The following is a 14758-nucleotide window of genomic DNA, read 5'->3' as shown; positions in this document are numbered from 1 at the left end:
GTTAGTGGTACAAATTTTGAAAGAGTTACATCTTACCAAGAAGCAATCTAAGTATTCAAAAGTACTATGTTCTTTAGCAGAAACGTGCCATCCTTCTATCATTCCTTGAGAAAAAAAATCTTAAATTAGTTCTTCATAAAAAACCTTTTCTAAAAACAGAACATGGAAACAAAATGTGATGAAACAACATGTGATTGATTTTGAAAGCACATCATTGCGCGACGGCGCATGTGGCTTCGGTAGTCTGGATGCAGGGCATGCCCAGTTGGGAGCTAGATCCTTTAACATACAAAGGGAGGTCATGTATGCTACAGTAACCTGACTTCCCTTCTCTGTAGGTCCTTGAACAGTGCTCATTTTAATTTTCATGGAAGAGAGCGGGGGCTTGCGTGAGTTTCAGCCGTGTGGAGCAGGGCCTGGCGTAGAGTTAATTCTGCCACAGATTCGGTGGAATTTTTAAATGCATTGATTAGTACAAGGCCTGATTAACCCAACTAAACCAGCACTAAGTAATAGTTTAAAAAATTGGGGGCCCTCCTGCTTTGGGGGCCCTGTTTGGTCGAACCTTCTGCAGAGGCGTCAGGTACGGAGCTGCAGGCAACCAAACAAAGTGCACTTGGGTATTATCTAATGCCACGCGGGAACACCTATACCACTATGCTGAGTATTTCAGGAACTCGACAAATCTTTACCACACTTAAAACAATGTTTGGATAAATGATTGCCTGTATGACTCATAGGAACCTCGACAAATATTTACCGCACATTATAAAAGTATTTGCAGAAAATGATTGCCAAGCACCAGCCAAACTGAACACGGTAAACCTTTACTGCACATGGAAAAAGTATTTCCAAAAAATGATTCCCGGGTACTCCATTCGTCCTTAAAAGAGTGTACTTCCAACTTTATTGAAAAGTCAAACATTTTTTATGTTTGCCCTTATTTATACAATAATACATCAACATTTATGTCATCAAATTAGTAGCATTAGATTCATGATAAAATATATTTTGATCATATACCTATTTAATTTCACAAACATTGATACATTTTTCTACAAACTTTGTCAAATTTTGAGATAGCTTGACCATTCAACTAAACTGGAAGTACATTTTTTGAACGACGGAGGGCGTACCATGCATAAGGTTCTTGACAAAGGTGCACTCGACGTTACGGAGCCGTCAACACAGACCAGTTGTGCCACGTGGCACCTAATTGTGAGCTCTCGGCAAAGGTCTTTCAGACCGAGCCTTTTTTATTGTGCGGAGTTTATTTAGATTGGCTCTCGACTAACTGGAGTCTCTGGCAAAGTCTTCTCTGTTCTTCGAGTCTGCCACTCGGCAAAACTGGTTGTTTGACATGATCCCGTGGAATAGAACTCGCCAAACACATATTAGAACTCGGCAAAGACTCAATTTTCGCAGTAGTGACACTCATACGACTAGCCACAATGACGAGTAACTTACACTAGCAACATACACATATCCCTAGACTATATTATTATCTTCATAGTGGGTAGTAACCTAAGTGTGGTAACATGTAAAGCTTCATTTATTAGGTTATAGACTCATATTGTATTGAGACATGTGATGTTACAGTAACTAGCTAAGTTACTCAAACTACCTCTCTCCTCATTAACTCATTATCACTTAAACAAATTTGCTAAGTTGGACTCGATATTACTGCTGAAATTACTCCCACTGTGGCCAGTCTACCAGAGCGCTTGTGCACATAGGACACTGCCAAAACTACCACGGTCCGGATCACCAGCCCGATAAATCGTTGATTGGTATTACTTCCTCTGTTCCTAAATATAAGTCTTTTTAGAGATTTATTCTAATGCAGACTATACATGAAACAAAATGAGTGAATCTACATAGTAAAATATGTCTATATAAGTACATCTGTATGTAGTTTTTATTAAAATACTTAAAAAGACTTATATTTAGAAATGGAGGGAGCACTGATCATTGATATTCACCTTGATCACTCCATTATCAGGAGGTGTCCATTTAGCTTTCATCTTCAGAGGCTTGGCTCTGCTTTCTTTTCCTGCCGTGGCAAGTCCATCACATATTGCCCGCTCTTGTTTTTATCTCCAACGTGTCTTGTTCGACACTGGATAAAACGTGATGCTTTTCACTTTGAATTTTTGATAAAGAAAAAAAAAACGTGTGGCTTTTCTCAAATGAACACACGTTTTTCTTTTGACCCGAAACTAACACACGTTGGTTTCCTGGCGTTTGCGGGTACGTTGCCTACCGAAACACTATCGAAGTCTCCAAAATAATCAGGTATACGTGGAGCCCATTTTTCCCTTTACAAAACGTGACCCATATCTAGCAATTTAAGAAAAATTGAATTATTTTCCACACATTATATCCCATATATAATACATGCATGTAGATGTGTCCTATAAAAATGAGGGCAAGGAAAGCATCTGCGAGTGTTCCAGTGAGAGCTGTGTTTCTAGCCAAGGAGTGCGGGTGTTTTCCTAAGGATTCTGGCCTTCTTTGCATCTAAATAAGGGTACGCTCTAAACACCATGGCCTCCTCTTCTCCCACCGTCACAACGCTTAGGCGAAATGGCGCAGACATGAGGACGTGGGCATAGCCCAGTGGTTGGGGGCGCATGATTGTAAACCTAACGACCAGAGTTCAATCCACGTCGGGGACGAATTTCTGGAATTCTCATGAGGGATGCTTCTTCTATATCAATAAACCGTGGGTGCTAGTGCCCATGGAGTTTCATTTTTTTTTTGAAATGGCGCAGACATACTCGTGGAGGCCCTCGAGCGCTGTGGAGTTGGCGACGTGTTCGCGTACCCGGGCGGTGCGTCCATGGAGATCCACCAGGAGCTCACGCGCTCGCCCACCATCCGCACCCACCTGCTCCGCCACGAGCAGGGCGAGGCCTTCGCCGCGTCAGGCTACGCGCGCGCTTCCGGCCGGCCCGGCGTCTGCATCGCCACCTCCGGCCCCGGTGCCACCAACCTCGTCACCGCGCTCGCCGATGCGTATCTCGACTCTCTGCTGTTAGACAAACTAGAGTTTGGAACAATGCTCGATGCCCTTGATGGGCACGGCTGTCATATATTTATAAGAGGGAATCGTACAAATACAAGTTATGTTACAACACGTATATATACTATATACTTAGTCTAACACCCTCCCTCAATCTTAACTACGTCCTGAAACACTCAGAAGGTTAAGATTGCGTCAACATCCCTCAAAAGAAGGCAAGGGCAAGGGCTTAGTGAAAATATCAGCAAGTTGATCCTTAGAAGAAACAAACTTGATCTGAAGAAGCTTCTGAGCAACACGTTCCCTCACAAAGTGATAGTCAACTTCGATGTGCTTCGTTCGGGCATGAAATACTGGATTGGATGAAAGGTATGTAGCACCGATGTTATCACATCAAAGGACAGGCGGCTGAGTTGGAGAGACCTTCAACTCCCGAAGCAACGACTGCACCCACATGATCTCAGCTGTGGCATTAGCAACCGCTTTGTACTCAGCTTCAGTACTACTCCGGGACACCGTAGCTTGCTTGCGAGCTTGCCAGGCGATCAAGTTAGGTCCAAAGAATACAACATGTCCCCCCATGGATCGCCTGTCATCAGGACTACCAGCCTAGTCGGCATCAGAAAATGCGGAGATTAGTCCAGAAGGCGCCGACTGAAGATGAAGACCATATGAACCAGTGTGACGAACATAGCGCAAGAAGCGCTTAACAGCGGACCAGTGAGAATCACGCGGCGCATGAAGATACTGGCACACACGGTTCACTGCAAACGATATGTCTGGTCGAGTGATGAGCAAGTATTGCAGTCCATCAACAATGTTGCGATACTCAGTGGCATCCTCAGGAGAAAGCAAGTCACCAGCAAGAGCAGTTAGTTTGTCCGTGACAGACATGGGAGTCGTAGCTGGCTTGCACTGCAACATACCTGCACGACGGAGGAGATCCTGGGAGTACTTCTTCTGAGTAAGAGTCAAGCCACCATCAGAATGAAGAACCTCGAGACCCAGAAAATAATGCAGTCTCCCAAGATCCTTAACAGCAAACTCAGCACCAAGAGAGGACACCAGCCGATCCGTAGCAGCAGCAGATGAGCTAACAATGATGATGTCATCAACATAGACCAGAATGTACATAGTCACCTCCGGTCGCTGAAGGATAAACAAAGACGTGTCCGCTGCAGAAGGCACAAACCCATGAGCACGAAGAGCAGCGCCAAGACGTGCATGCCACGCACGAGGGGCCTGCTTCAGACCATACAGAGCTTTGACAAGACGACATAAATGATGTGGCTGAGCAGGATCAACAAAATCGGGCGGCTGACGCATATAAACCTCTTCTTCCAGAACTCCATGGAGAAAAGCATTCTGAACGTCAAGCTGTCGAAGCGACCATCCTCGAGTAACAGCCAAGGAGAGAAGAACACGAATAGTGGTTGGCTTAATAACAGGACTGAATGTGTCTGCATAATCAATACCATACCGTTGCTTGAATCCCTTGGCAACCAGACGTGCCTTGTATCTCTCAATGGAACCATCAGCATGTTTCTTCACCTTGAATACCCATTTAGAGTCAATGACATTGACACCAGATGGAGGTGGAACCAGGCGCCAAGTGTTGTTTCGTTGAAGAGCATGAATCTCCTGCTCCATCGCAGCACGCCAGTGTGGAATGCCAAGTGCTGCCTGAAAATGTCGTGGTTCAGTCGTAGGGTCGGCCTCAGTATGCGCCATACAGGCCACAAGCCATGCAACAGTGCCGTCAGTGCGCTTCTTCGGTTGGAAGATGCCACTCTTGCTGCGAGTATGAGGACGCATGATGACAGGCGGCGGTGGCGGTGGAGCAGCCACCACAGAGGAGCCACTGTCCATCAGCGGCGAAGAAGACGTGCCTGGAGTGGTTGGTGAAGATGAGCCTCTCGAAGCAACGATCGGCGAAGCCGTCCGCTCAGGCGACTATGTCGCGGGAGCAGCCAGCCCAGGGAGCAACGCTGCGGGGTCAGCCGGCCCAGGCGACCCAGGCGACAGCGCCGCGGCCGGTGTAGGCGACAACGAGGCCACGGACCCAGGAGACGTGGGTGCCTCGTCGGATCCACGTGCATGCCCCATGCATGCGCGATTGTCGTCGTGAGCAGCCGGCGTAGCAGCAGGCACAACCGGTGTAGTAGCAGGCGCAGCCGGTGTAGCAGCAGGCGCAGCCGGCGTAGCGGCGGCTGGCGCAGGTGAGGCCTCATTATCATCCTCAAGAAGCTCAAGTCGTGCACCTCGCCCAGTCTCTGCACCATGGTTAGGCAACAATAGACGAGAATATGCAGCATCCACAAATTGATCAGGCAAAACTGGAAAAGAGTGCAACTCGGTGACGGGAGTATCAGTGGAAGATCTGAGCGTGGAAAAAGGAAAGACAGTCTCATCGAACACAACATCACGGGAAATGTAAACACGATTCGTTGGAATGTGGAGACACTTGTAACCTTTGTGGAGAGGACTGTACCCAAGGAACACACATTTTTTTGATCGATACTCAAGTTTATGCTTGTTGTACGGACGAAGATGTGGCCAACACGCACAACCAAACACTTTGAGGAAGGAGTAATCTGGAGTTTCATGAAGCAACACCTCAAGAGGAGACTTCATACGAAGAAGTCGTGTGGGAGTCCTGTTTATCAAAAAACAAGCAGTGACAAAAGCATCGCTCCAGAACCTAAAAGGAACAGAGGCATGTGCAAGAAGGCTTAGACCAGTTTCAACTATGTGACGGTGCTTGCGCTCAGCTGCACAGTTCTGCTGATGTGTATGAGGACAAGACACATGGTGTGAGATGCCAAGCTTCTGAAAGAAGGTGTTGAGATTACGATATTCACCCCCCCATTCGGATTGAACATTGATAATTTTGTGCTTAAGCAACCGCTCAACATGTGCTTGAAATTGCATAAAGACATGAAACACATCAGATTTGCGCTTAATAAGATAAATCCAAGTAAAGCGACTGAAAGCATCGATGAAACTGACATAATAGTTGTGACCACTGACAGAAGTTTGGGCATAGCCCCACACATCTGAAAACACAAGTTCGAGAGGAGTCTTGACAACATGACTCGATACAGAAAAAGGCAACTGATGACTCTTGCCTTGTTGACAGGCATCACACACTAGAAACTCCTTATTACTCGACTCGACAGGAAGACTATGACGATGAAGCACATGGCGCAAAATGGGAGTGGCAGGACGACCAAGGCGAGAATGCCACTGCGACGATGACACCCGAACACCACTGAAAACTTGAGGAACTCGTGCATGGACTCGTGGCACATCAAGCGCATATAATCCACGCGAGCTCGGCCACTAAGTAGAACGTCCCTCATGTCCCGGTCCTTAACAAAAAAAATGGAAAGGTTGAAACTCAACAAACACATTGTTGTCACGAGTTAACTTAGGAACCGAGAGTAAACTACGTGTGACTGAAGGAACACGAAGGACATCAAGAAGATGCAAGGTTTTAGTGGTACGTGAAAGAAGAGTTGCCTGACCAACATGTGAGATGGGCATACCTGATCCATTGGCAGTGCGGACCTGATCATGACCGGTGTAGGCCTGGCGAGTGGCCAGCTTGTCAAGCTGGCTCGTCAAATGGTCCGTGGCGCCTGTGTCCATATACCATGCAGGGTCCACCGAGTACGAAGGAGTGAACCCAGGCTCCTGTGTGGCGAGAGCAGCTTGCTTCTCGTTACCCTTCCCATTGTTCCCAATGCTAAGGAAATCACGTTTGAAGCGACGATGACAGCGAGACGCCAAGTGCCCCTCAATGCCACAAAGCTGACACTCAACCCCACCCCCACATGCCTCACAGTGTAGCCGCTTGAGGCCAGCCGTCGGAGGAGGTGGAGCGGGAGGACGGGGCTGGTTGCCCGTGGACGGCGGCGCCTTCTGCTTGGCACCACGAGCACCCCCGCGGAGAGCAGCGTTCGCAGAGGGACCCTCCGTGTAGACGCCGACGGAGCGACGGGCAGCAAGCCGCTGTTCGGTGTTGAGGAGGCGCGCGTAGAGATCGCGAGGCGGCATCGGGGTGTCACGTCCGTTGATGTTTTCAACAAGAGAATCATAGTCCTCATCAAGCCCATTGAGAATGAACGAAGTAAACTCCTCATCACCAAGAGGCTTCCCAATAGATGACAGTGTATCGGCCAGACTTTTGACCTTGTTGAAGAAGGTCGTGACGGAGAGATCATTTTTCTTGACCTCACCCAGCTGGTTACGAATGGCAGAAGAACGTGCCAGCAACTGTGATGAGAAGCTGGAATCGAGGGTGGCCCATGCATCCCTCGACGTCGCGGCAAAGACCATCATGCCAGCCACGGAAGGAGTGAGCGAGGACTGAATGGCACCCAGAATAGCCTGATCCTGAGCGATCCACCGACAATGAGCAGGGTTGTTCACCATGACGGATGATGGGGTCATGTACCTTGGGTAGGGTCACAGACTTGATCTAAGTACCCTGCCTAAGGACACCCTTAGAAGAGGTCACCTTCCAGTCGACCAACGAGAGACTCACTCGACTGACTTGAAGGACTCGACCACGAAGACTCACTCGACTACCGGGAGGTCAAAAGGCACTCTGCACTGCAACGGCCTGTAGTTAACTAGACTTTATGATAGTTAAAGACACTTTATGTGGGGTATTACCTGTAACGCCCCGGACTTAATACACCTTAAACCCTTCATTACGTGGGCTGGCTGGGGTCCTGGCGCACTCTATATAAGCCACCCCCCTCCACAGGCAGAAGGGTTCGGCACCCTGTAACTCATATACACATAATCCACTCGACCGCCTCCGGGCTCCGAGACGTAGGGCTTTTACTTCCTCCGAGAAGGGCCTGAACTCGTACATCTCTTGTGTTTACAACCTCTCCATAGCTAGAACCTTGCCTCTCCATACCTACCCCCACTCTACTGTCAGACTTAGAACCACGACAGTTGGCGCCCACCGTGGGGCAGGTGTTTTAGCGATTTTGTGGAGAAGTTGCGATTCTTCCGAATACTTTCATCATGGTGGCTGCTGGAGTTTTGGTCGAGGGTCGAGAGATCCGTCTTGGCGCTCTCACCTTCATCGCCGAGGACTCCGCCTGGCTCCAGGAGGCTCCACTCGACGTTGATGCGCTCCCCGTCCGCGGTGCGACGCATTTTCGCGCATGTGTCCGCGGCGTTCTGCTGCGGCAACCATCGACCCCGTATCGGTCGACTCCCCCATCGGCCACCCTTCCGGTCTTCCGCCAGTGCAAGCGCTCGGGCCGGTCGAGGCTTCAGCGGTGGGTGAGGCACGCGGTGGCTCGCCAGACGGCCACCACTCAAGTTGCGGCAATCGAGCCCGACGAATCTCTTTACGGCCTGTTCGATCTGTCGACTGGCTCCGTAGAGACTGCATCCGAGTGCGATAGCAGTGATCCAGCGGTGGAAATCCTGATGGTCGATGGGCCTCGCAGTCCCCCTGGCTTCGCCCGTGATGGTGGAGCAGGCGACGGAGGCGACCCCGCACGAGACCACGAAGAGTACCAGCCCGAGCCACTCAACTTTCTGCAAAGAGAGGAACTTCGCCGTAGGAACGTGGATGCCCTGCGTACTCCCATCGCAGGAGAAACCCCCGAGGCTCGCGCCTTGGAGGAGGCACGTTTGGCCAATTTGGCCGAACGCACTCGACTGGAGAACCTTCAGCGAGCACTCGATGAGCGCGCGCGGCAACGAGTTCCCGACACCAGTCGACGTCAACTCTTCCCGCCGACTCAGGTATATCGAACCCCAATCCAGAATTTAGCAGCTGCGACCCATATAGCAGAGTCCATCCAGCCCTCTCAGTCGGAAGCTGGCAGTGGCTTGATGCAGATCAGGGATCTGCTCCGGGCAGCAGGAGATCAGAATTCGGCCGTGTCGCAGTCGCGCAACAGAATTCACAGTCGATCCGTCGCTGCGAATACGGTTCAGTCGGCTCACAGCCCCAGATCGCCTCCGTGGTGTGAAGGGCGCGAGAATCGGCGAGACCAATATGGTGACCGACTCGACCGAGATGATAGGCGTCGAGTGCCCAATTCCCCTCCGAGGGGTGGGTCTTACGCTCCTCGGCAGCAAGATGACAGGCGTCAGCCCAGTACGGGGCGAAGAGTTCCAGTCGACCCCCGAGAACCAGGCTTCGACGCGCGATCCATTATCGTGCAAGGTTTGGTCGACCGGAACAGAGCCCATCGAGGTGGACTCGACAGAGATGCGCCCACAAGCAGTCGAGTGCATGTTTCTGGTCCTGAATGTTTCAGCAGAGCTATCAGAGCCGCAGTTATCCCTCCCAATTTCAGGTTGGCAATAGGAGTCAGCAAGTTCACTGGCGAGTCTAAGCCTGAAACTTGGCTTGAGGACTACCGAGGGGCGGTTCAGATTGGTGGTGGGAACGACGAGGTGGCCATGAAGCATTTGCCCCTCATGCTGGAAGGTTCTGCCAGGGCATGGTTGACTCAATTACCTCCTAGCAGCATTTACACTTGGGAAGATCTGTCCCGAGTGTTCATCAGAACGTTTGAAGGAACTTGCAAGCGACCGGCTGGATTGACGGAGCTGCAAGTCTGCGTGCAGAAGACCAATGAGACTCTCAGAGAGTATATTCAGAGATGGATCACTTTGCACCATACTGTGGAGAATGTGTCTGATCATCAGGCAGTCTGCGCCTTTAAGGATGGTGTCAAGAACAGAGAATTAAGTTTGAAATTTGGTCGAACCGGTGACATGACCTTGAGTCGGATGATGGAGATTGCTATCAAGTACGCCAACGGCGAAGAAGAAGACCGACTCCGAAGCGGCAAGCACAAGCCGAGTCAGTTGAAAAAGGGAAACACCAGTCGGAAACAGAAGCGGAAGGCTGAACCGGCAGCTCCTGGAGAGGCTCTGGCCGTGACTCAGGGAAAGTTTAAAAGGAAACCAAAAGGATCCTGGAACCCTAATAAGGTGAAGGATAAAGAAGGGAACGACGTGATGGATATTCCGTGTCACATCCACACGAAGAAAGACGAAGAGGGGAATATCATCTACCCGAAGCATACCACTCGCCAATGTCGACTCCTGATCCAGCAGTTTCAGGGAAAACAGTCTAAGGACAAGGAGAAGGAGTCGGACAAGGTCAAAGACAAGGAGGACAGTGAGGAAGGATATCCACATATCAAATCCACTCTGATGATCTTTGCAGATGTGGAAAGCAAGAGTCGATTGAAAGTTATTAACCGTGAGGTGAACATGGTTGCCCCAGCAAAAGCAAATTATCTGAAATGGTCCCGAACACCCATCACATTCGACCAATCTGATCATCCGACTCATATTGCCACCCCTGGGAGGCAAGCTTTGGTGGTCGATCCAGTTGTTGAAGGCACTCGACTAACAAAAGTGCTAATGGACGGTGGTAGCGGGCTGAATTTGTTGTATGCAGACACACTGAAAGGAATGGGCATTCCGATGTCCCGACTGAGCACCAGTAACATGAGCTTTCATGGAGTTATACCAGGGAAGAAAGCCGAGTCACTCGGCCAAATAGCTCTGGACGTGGTGTTTGGTGATTCGAAACATTTTCGCAAAGAAAAGTTGACGTTTGAGGTCATGGATTTTTAGAGTGCATATCATGCCATTTTGGGGAGACCAGCTTACGCACGGTTCATGGCTCGACCATGTTACGTGTGCCTCAAATTGAAGATGCCCGGCCCCAAAGGAGTGATCACTGTCACCGGTGATTGGAAAAAGGCAGAAGAGTGCTTTCAGAAGGGCTCAAAAATTGCCGATTCCCAGGTGATAGCGGTCGAATTCGAAGAACACAAGCAAAATGCAGATCCGAGTGATTTGCTGCGATCCAAGAAACCCGCCATAGAATCTGCATTTCAGTCGTCCGGTGAGACGAAGCCTGTTCATATTCACCCGACCGACCCCGATGCAGCTCCGACCCACATCTCCACAACACTCGACCCGAAATAGGAAGAAGCGCTCATCCATTTCCTCCGTGAGAACTGGGACATTTTTGCATGGAAGCCCGCTGACATGCCAGGTGTTCCCAGGGGACTGGCTGAGCATCGCCTAAGAGTCGACTCATCTGCAAAACCAGTCAAAGAGCATCTTCGGCGGTCCGCCGTCCAGAAGAGAAAGGCCATTGGTGAGGAAGTGGCTCGACTGTTGGCGGGAGGATTTATCCAAGAGATATACCACTCCGAGTGGCTCGCTAATGTCTTCATGGTTCCTAAGAAGGACAAATCACTCCGAATGTGCATTGATTTCAAGCACATCAACCGGGCCTGCCCGAAAGATCATTTTACTCTCCCTCGCATAGATCAAATTGTTGACTCGACCGCGGGATGCGAGAGATTGTCTTTTCTAGACGCCTACTCCGAGTACCACCAGATCCGTCTGTACGGACCCGACGAGGTTAAAACAGCTTTCATCACTCCATTCGGGTGCTTCTGCTATATCACCATGCCATTCGGCCTCAAGAATGCCGGAGCCACATTTATGCGAATGATTCAGAAGTGTCTACTCACTCAAATCAGTCGGAATGTGGAAGCGTATATGGATGATATCGTCGTCAAGTCACGAAAAGGTTCCGACCTGCTCGCTGACCTCGCCGAAACATTTGCCAACCTCAGAAGGTATGATATCAAGCTCAATCCATCAAAGTGCACATTCGGAGTTCCTGGTGGCAAGTTACTCGGTTTTCTCATTTCTGAACGAGGAATCGACGCTAATCCAGAGAAGATTGGCACTATTCTCCGAATGAAACGCCCTGTGCGAGTGCACGATGTCCAGAAGCTTACTGGATGCTTGGCCGCATTAAGTCGATTCATCTCACGACTCGGTGAAAAGGCATTGCCTCTTTACCGACTGATGAAGAAGGCAGACAAGTTCGAGTGGACTCCAGAAGCTGATGCAGCGTTTGCCGAGCTAAAAGCTCTGCTCTCCACCCAGCCGGTGCTTGCTGCTCCAATCAGCAAGGAGCCTCTGTTGCTCTATATCGCAGCCACAGGACAAGTCGTCAGTACTGTGCTTACGGTCGAGCGGGAAAAAGAAGGAAAAGCTCTCAAAGTTCAGCGCCCAGTGTATTATTTGTCTGAAGTCTTGACTCCATCCAAGCAGAGATATCCTCATTATCAGAAGCTTGTGTATGGAATATACATGACCACAAAGAAGGTTGCTCATTATTTCTCTGATCATTCCATCACAGTCGTCAGCGACGCTCCACTATCAGAGATTTTGCACAACAGAGATGCAACTGGTCGAGTGGCTAAATGGGCAATTGAACTTCTTCCCCTTGATATCAAGTTTGAGGCAAAGAAAGCCATTAAGTCCCAGGCAATAGCAGATTTCCTCGCCGAGTGGATTGAACAGCAGCAGCCGACTGAAGTTCACTCGGAGCATTGGACCATGTTCTTTGATGGCTCTAAGATGTTGAATGGTTCCGGTGCTGGGGTTGTCCTGGTTTCCCCCAGAGGAGATAAGCTCAGATATGTGCTCCAGATTCACTTTGATTCCTCCAACAATGAGGCAGAATATGAGGCCCTCTTATATGGGTTGCGCATGGCCATTTCACTCGGCGTCCGTCGCCTGATGGTTTATGGAAACTTGGATTTAGTGGTCAACCAAGTGATGAAGGAGTGGGACGTGAGAAGCCCAGCCATGACTGGATACTGCAGTGCAGTGAGGAAGCTGGAAAAGAAGTTCGAGGGGTTGGAGCTCCATCATATACCCCGACTGAAAAATCAAGCAGCTGATGATCTAGCAAAGATAGGTTCCAAGAGAGAAGCCATTCTGAGTGGTGTGTTCTTGGAGCATATACACACTTCGTCAGTCAAAGAAGATCCTTTCACCGAAGAAGCTCCACAGCCCAAGAGTGCCACAGATCCGACTGAGGTTGAAGTCCCAGCGGTGGTCGACTTGATCATGGAGGTCTTGGTGGTCATTCCCGACTGGACAGTTCCATATATCGCGTATATCCTGAGAAAAGAGCTTCCGGAGGATGAGGAAGAGGCTCGACAGATCGTCCGTCGATCTAAGGCCTTTACCATAATCAAAGGACAATTATACAGAGAATGCGCGACTGGAGTTGGTCAGAAGTGCATAACACCAGAAGAAGGTCGACTCATCCTCAATGATATCCACTCGGGGACCTGTGGTCATCATGCGTCCTCTCGGACCATCGTGGCCAAAGCATACCGAGCCGGATTTTACTGGCCAAAGGCGAATGAGATGGCAAAGGAGATAGTGGATAAGTGCGAGGGATGTCAGTTCTACTCGAATATGTCGCACAAGCCTGCATCGGCTCTGAAGACCATCCCACTCGTCTGGCCTTTCGTAGTATGGGGGTTGGACATGGTCGGTCCTTTGAGAATAGGGCAAAATGGCTTCACGCATGTACTGGTGGCAGTCGACAAGTTCACCAAGTGGATCGAGGCTAAACCAATCAAGAACCTTGACGCCGGTGCTGCTGTTAGCTTCATCAGAGAACTAATATTCAGATATGGAGTCCCGCATAGCATCATTACGGATAATGGGTCGAACTTTGACTCGGAGGAATTCAGAGATTTCTGTAACTCTCAAGGCACACGAGTCGACTACGCTTCAGTCGCTCATCCGCAGTCGAATGGACAAGCAGAGAGAGCCAATGGCCTGATTCTCAAGGGACTGAAACCCCGACTGATGCGTGATCTCAAGCATGCAGCTGGAGCTTGGGTCGACGAACTTCCCTCGGTGCTTTGGAGACTGAGGACCACACCTAATCGGTCGACCGGAAGAACTCCATTCTTCTTGGTCTACGGAGCAGAAGCAGTCTTGCCGAGTGATCTTCTCCACAATGCTCCTCGAGTTGAAATCTACAACGAAGCAGAAGCTGAACAAGCACGGCAGGACGCAGTCGACCTTTTAGAGGAAGAAAGGGAGATGGCTCTGATCCGGTCGACCATCTACCAACAAGATTTGCGTCGTTTCCACGCCAGAAATGTGAGAGGTCGAGCCTTCCAAGAAGGAGATTTAGTTCTCCGAGTGGATCAGAAGAAACAACACAAGCTTGCTCCTTCTTGGGAAGGACCCTTCATCGTCACCAAAGTTCTCCACAACGGGGCGTACCGTCTTTACAACGTCGAGCATGATATCGACGAGCCCCGAGCGTGGAACGCGGATCTACTCCGCCCATTTTACACTTAAGTTTTATCACTCGGATGAGTTGCAATAAAGTACTTCTGTAGTTCATGGACCTCAAAATAATAGTGTCATAGTTCCTCCATAAATTTTGTCACTTTTTATTCCAATAAAATTTCCCCTCAGTGGGTGCCTTAGCCGCGAATCCGTTTCGCCTAAGTTTGTAAAAAAATCCTACCAAGTGGTGAGCCAGACTCCCACTCGGAGGCTTAGCTGTGAATCCGTTTCGCCTAAGTTATTAGAAATCCTACCGAGTGAAGAGCAAACCTCTCACTCGGGGGCTTAGCTGCAGTCCAAGTACTCGCCTAAGTTATGAAAATCCTACCGAGTGGTAAGCCAGACTTCCACTCGGAGGCTTAGCTGCAGTCCAAGTACTCGCCTAAGTTATGAAAATCCTACCGAGTGGTAAGCCAGACTTCCACTCGGAGGCTTAGCTGCAGTCCAAGTACTCGCCTAAGTTATGAAAATCCTACCGAGTGAAGAGCAAACCTCTCACTCAGGGGCTTAGCTGCAGTCCAAGTGCTCGCCTAAGTT

General features: G+C 49.7%; 1 protein-coding gene across 1 annotated transcript in view; it reads left to right on the top strand.

Moving 5' to 3' along the window:
• Positions 1–2827: 2827 nt before the first annotated feature.
• The window catches only part of LOC119325152 (acetolactate synthase 1, chloroplastic-like), a 20335-nt gene continuing 8404 nt past the window's right edge, over positions 2828–14758 (top strand). Inside the window, exon 1 of the mRNA XM_037598902.1 lies at positions 2828–3030. Coding sequence (XP_037454799.1) covers positions 2843–3030 — 188 coding nt within the window. The 5' untranslated portion in view covers positions 2828–2842. The remainder of the gene's footprint in view (positions 3031–14758) is intronic.

Source organism: Triticum dicoccoides, chromosome 6B, assembly GCF_002162155.2.
Source record: "Triticum dicoccoides isolate Atlit2015 ecotype Zavitan chromosome 6B, WEW_v2.0, whole genome shotgun sequence".
NCBI classification, from domain to species: Eukaryota; Viridiplantae; Streptophyta; class Magnoliopsida; order Poales; family Poaceae; genus Triticum; species Triticum dicoccoides.
This window is presented reverse-complemented; position numbering and strand designations above follow the sequence as displayed.